At 51.9% G+C, this 4660-nt stretch overlaps 1 protein-coding gene across 1 annotated transcript; it reads left to right on the plus strand.

Annotated features, from left to right (window-relative positions):
- The first annotated feature begins 267 nt into the window (after positions 1-267).
- LOC128347557 (zinc finger and SCAN domain-containing protein 12-like) lies at positions 268-4479 on the plus strand. The gene is made up of 3 exons (XM_053302513.1): positions 268-1303; positions 1625-1751; positions 3141-4479. The coding sequence occupies exons 1-3, from the start codon at positions 908-910 to the stop codon at positions 3278-3280; spliced, it is 663 nt and encodes a 220-aa protein (XP_053158488.1). The 5' UTR covers positions 268-907; the 3' UTR covers positions 3281-4479.
- Positions 4480-4660: the final 181 nt, after the last annotated feature.

Consider the following 4660-nt stretch of genomic DNA (forward strand, 5'->3'; position numbering starts at 1 on the left):
AATGCCAGCAAAGAGTTAAGGGGAGAGAGACGTGAATCCTAGAGAGGGGAAAAGGGATCGCGATTGGCCACAGTCTCTTCCTGCCCCGCCCCTTTCCCCGGGAAAGAGGAGGACTCCGGGGGATCATTTGGGGCGTCCCACCGTGGTGTGCTTGTTTGGAGGGGAGCCTCGGGGAGGGAGGGTGGATGATAAAGGGCAAGGAATCAAGAGAGGAGGTGGGTGGAAACCCCACCCCCAGGGGAAGAGCAAAGCCCAGGAAGTGAGTGGGGGGAGAAGGGGGGAAGTCACCCCAGCAGCCCCCCCCATCTCTGCTCATCAGGAGGTGGCCTGTGTGGGGCTGATCCCTCTGCAGCTCCTCCCAAGCCAAGACAAGGGGCTTTCTTGCTGTTTGCAAAAGGAAGACGGTTTGAGGGGACTGAAGCCAGTTTTCAAGCTCCTTGCCATAAATAGCTTTGCTGTGCCCTAATGCGAAAGACGGTGGCCCCTGAAGGAGGAAGAGGAGGAAAGGGGGGGGAGATCTGGCTGGAGTATTTGGAGGAAGAAAGGGATGTGGGGAGAGAAGGTTATTGTTCGCAGTGGAGAACACAAAGCCAGCCTATTTGGGGAGGGGGCGCTGCATTGGTCTGTGACTGGCAAATGAAGGAAGCTCCTTCTGTTCTTCAGGTGTCCTTTGGATGTTTGGCTCCTTTCCTAAAGCGGCAAGTCTCTGTCGAGCTCGAATAATTCCTTTTCCTTTGTGAAATGGCTCCATGACTTGGGGGTGTCCTACTTCAAGCACAGAACAGAGTTTTGGCTTTGCAACACTCAGTGGCTTCATCCATTACAGCAGTTCCTGCTGCAAGGACCAGTCTGTGGATAAAACAACTTTGGCCTTCTTGGAGGCTGCCTTTGGAGCACAGAATTGGAGATGGAAATACAAGACGCAGGTGGCCCAGAGACCATCAAGGCTGGGAACAGTGAGGAATTCTGGGAAAGGACTCTCCAGGAAATCCTGCATGAGGACACACTCCCTTCAGATGTACAGCGCCAACACTTCAGGCAGTTCCGCTACCAGGAGGTTGAGGGTCCCCGACAGGTGTGCAGCCGACTCCACCAACTTTGCCATCAGTGGCTCAGACCAGAGGAACACACAAAACACCAGATCATGGACCTTGTGCTCCTAGAGCAGTTTCTGACCATCCTGCCCCCTGAGATGGAGAGCTGGGTGAGGGAATGTGGAGCAGAGACCAGTTCGCAGGCGGTGGCCCTGGCAGAAGGTTTCCTCCTGAGCCAGGCAGAGGCCAGGAAGCAGGAAGAGCAGCAGGTGAGAGAGTCGGTGGAAGATTAAATGAGTTCCCTTCATCATATGTTCTTGTATATAAATAATTGATATCCCACCTTTGGGAAAGACCTCAAGGTATCACTAATACGAGAAAGAAGTCAAACTAATTAAGGGTTAGGTCTCCTTACTGAAATAGAGTCTCATATTAGCAAGGAGAAATGTCCTTAATTTGCCCAGATTTCTCTCAGTGCCCTTGCAGGGGGAAGTATCCTAACCCTTCTCCCTCCATCACCCACCCCTGCCATTGTCTTTTCTAAACCCTGCCTCCCCCTTCGCTGCCTGGGATTTCTGTTGGCTTTTCAGGTGCAGGGGCCATTGGCAGAAGCAAACCTCTTTGTTTCTGAGGCAGAGAAGACTCTATCAGACGCCAGACTGAAGCTGCTGCACGGAGGGAGCTCTCAGGAGGATCATGCAGAATCCACCTCACTGGGTAAGGAATAACGGATCCCACTTCTGCTGGGTCTCCCTTAATCCCATGTGCCTAAAAAGGGGTACTTCTTGGTCAACCTGAGTCTGTCTGTGGGAGATATTTTTCTCTAGCCTTTCCTGCACAAGGCCGGAGAACTCTTTAGAGCAGAGGTGCACAACTCAAATGCTGTGGTGGGCTGTAAGCAACCATGACTTGGTGTGCAGGGGCTAAGGTCAAATTTTAGACCCTAAATTTAGGGCACTGATTATTAAAATGTAATATTAATTAATTAATTGAATTAAATCAAATTAAAATGAAATTCATTCAAATTAATTTAATTAAAATTTAACCGTAGAAGCTCTTGCAGGCCAAGGTGAATCAAATTAAATTGATTTAAACTTCATAACCATCATTTTTATTATTTATTTATTTAAAATATTTATATACCACCCAAAACCTGCAACAAAACCCTTGAGGCGACAAAACCCTTATTGGATAACCTCAAATGTGAAGGGCGGGGGCAGCTCCCTGAGATGGTGTGGGAATCCAAGCAGAATCATTCATTTCTCAATCCAGTTGTGTCTTAGGAAGTAATTGAATGGAGGAATCCAGTTGGAGCGTAGGTGGGGGCACCACTCCACAGGTGCGAGGGCAAGGCAGTGTGTTCTGCGGGGTTGCTCCATCTGCCCTCCCCCACTCCCAAGCCTCCCTTTCCTTCTTCAGTTGGGGCTGGGAGCTTCTTAGAAAGGAGGGCGAGTGGCTGGGAAGGCGAGCAGAGCACTGCCTGGCCCCCCTTTCTGCTGCCCTGGCTCCCCTCGCTTCCATCGGGGCCTGGGAATGAGGGGGCACATGCCTTCTGATGGAGACGGAGTGTGCATGCGTGCCATCATTCTCATCAGGAGGGCAGAGGGGCTCAGGAGGGAGAGCACCAGCTCCCACCCACATGCTCTCTTTGCTGGTTCAGCCGGCAGCAGCCGCCCCAGGCACATGCCTCTGAGAGAGAGAGAGAGAGACGGAGTGCAGGACCTTTAGGACTGCCTGCCCTCTGGCTTGCCTTGCCTCCACTGGGGAGTTATTTTCGCTCCTATTCTCCTCTTTCCTTGCAAAACTGCTGCTCCCTGGCAGAAATATGTCCATGCGTGTGGCACAGTACAGACGATGACTACTACTATAATATTTATTTACCTCTCTAAGTGGTTTACATAGACCAATCAAGCACTCAATCAATCAATCAAACAAACAAACATGTCCATGGGATCAGTGCTTTTGCAGGGAAGGGACAGAAGCCAACAACACTTCCAGATCTCATCCCCCATGTGCTGCTCTGCCCATCAAGCCTGCAGGGCAGTGACGCTTCCTAATGTAACATTTTATTGTTCAACAAAAAATTATCACTTTTGTCTCTCTTAGTTCATGGAACCCCACTGGAGGTGTTGACAAGCTTATGGCTCCCCTGTGTGGATGGAGAAACAGCTTCTACACAACCAGATCAGGTAGAAGAGGGATCATGTGGGGTACAGCCTAGGTACCTTTCTCTGAGCCTGAAATAATATTTGCCTCTGTGATTTGGATGCCACCGCGCATGCACAAATGCCTCTCAGAGGCCTGGCATGAGGCCATTTGCGCAAGTGCAGCCGCATCTAAAATGGCCACCGTGCCCAACTATGGAGGCCCGAATGGGCCAAAGAACCTTCAGGAAGCGGTGAGAACGGAGGCCAGTGGAGGGAGGGGAAACCTCCACGGAACCCCCCCCCCTCCACCACATCGAGGACCTTCCCCGAAGGGGAGAAGATTAAAAAACATTCTGTTAATGTTTTTAACATTAAAACAAGTTTAATGTTGAAAAGAAAAAAGTTCACGAAGCCCCCTGAAGAGTCAGCGGGGGAGTTGGTCTGGGGCCGGACCGAATGGGATGGTTCGGTTCAATTGCGAGCCATCAAACCAAAACCGGCTCGACCTCGAACCCATTCAACATAGAGCCAATTTGCACATCCCTACAGCCTAGTTGCCTCTCCCTGAGCCTGAAATAATATTTGCATCTCTGTAATCTGCCCACTGGGAAGGCGAAGAGGCCATGAATCCTGCCAGAGGAGCCTTAGCTGCTTCATTTTAGTTATCCTCAGAGATTTGTGTATGGGCGGGGGCACACCTAGGTAATTTGGGAGCCCAGACAACCCAGTCGCTAGCCCCCCTGCACGAAGACATGCTAAACCTTCTTTGGGTAGCCCACCCCGCCAAATCTCTGCTGGTCCCCCCCCCCGCCTTTTTTCTCTTTTAAAATTTCTTACCATGGCCGAGAGGTGGCTGCGGTGGTGGGGTGCGGAATAGCCCTTCTCCCCTCTCCCTCCTCTAACCCCCCCCCCACCGGTGGCAGGGACCAGAGCGATGCTGGGCTAGCGTCCATTCAGACCAGCGTCTTTTACTAACTGCGAGGTGTGCCTGTGTAGTTTAGAGATCAGTCCCCGCCGCCTCAGGGGGAGGGAGGGAGAGGGAAGAAGGGCTGCTCTGCTTCCCCCCCTCCCCACAGCCACCCCTCAGACGCGGTAGGAATTAAAAAATAAAATTAAAAACAGCAGAGGTTGGTGGGGTGGCTGTGGGGTGGCTGCTGAAGGTCCCCGGCACTGGCAATTTGGAGGTCCCACCCCCCACCGGACCTTGGAGGACTGGACCAGGTCCCCAAGGTCTAGGGCTTAGAGCGCCACTGTGTATAGGGGTGGGGGGACTGTTTGCTGACTTGTGAGTCCAATATGTCCTTGTTTCAGGGTGCCGTGTCCTTTGAGGAGGTGGCTGTGCATTTCACGGAGGAGGAGTGGACCCTTCTGGATGCAGACCAAAAAGCCCTGCACAGAGCAGTCATGGAGGAGAATAGGCAGAATGTGGCCTCTCTGGGTAAGGCTCCCTCACTCTCCAGAAATGGCTGCTGCTTCTTA

Source organism: Hemicordylus capensis, chromosome 2 (genome assembly GCF_027244095.1).
Source record: "Hemicordylus capensis ecotype Gifberg chromosome 2, rHemCap1.1.pri, whole genome shotgun sequence".
Taxonomy (NCBI): Eukaryota; Metazoa; Chordata; class Lepidosauria; order Squamata; family Cordylidae; genus Hemicordylus; species Hemicordylus capensis.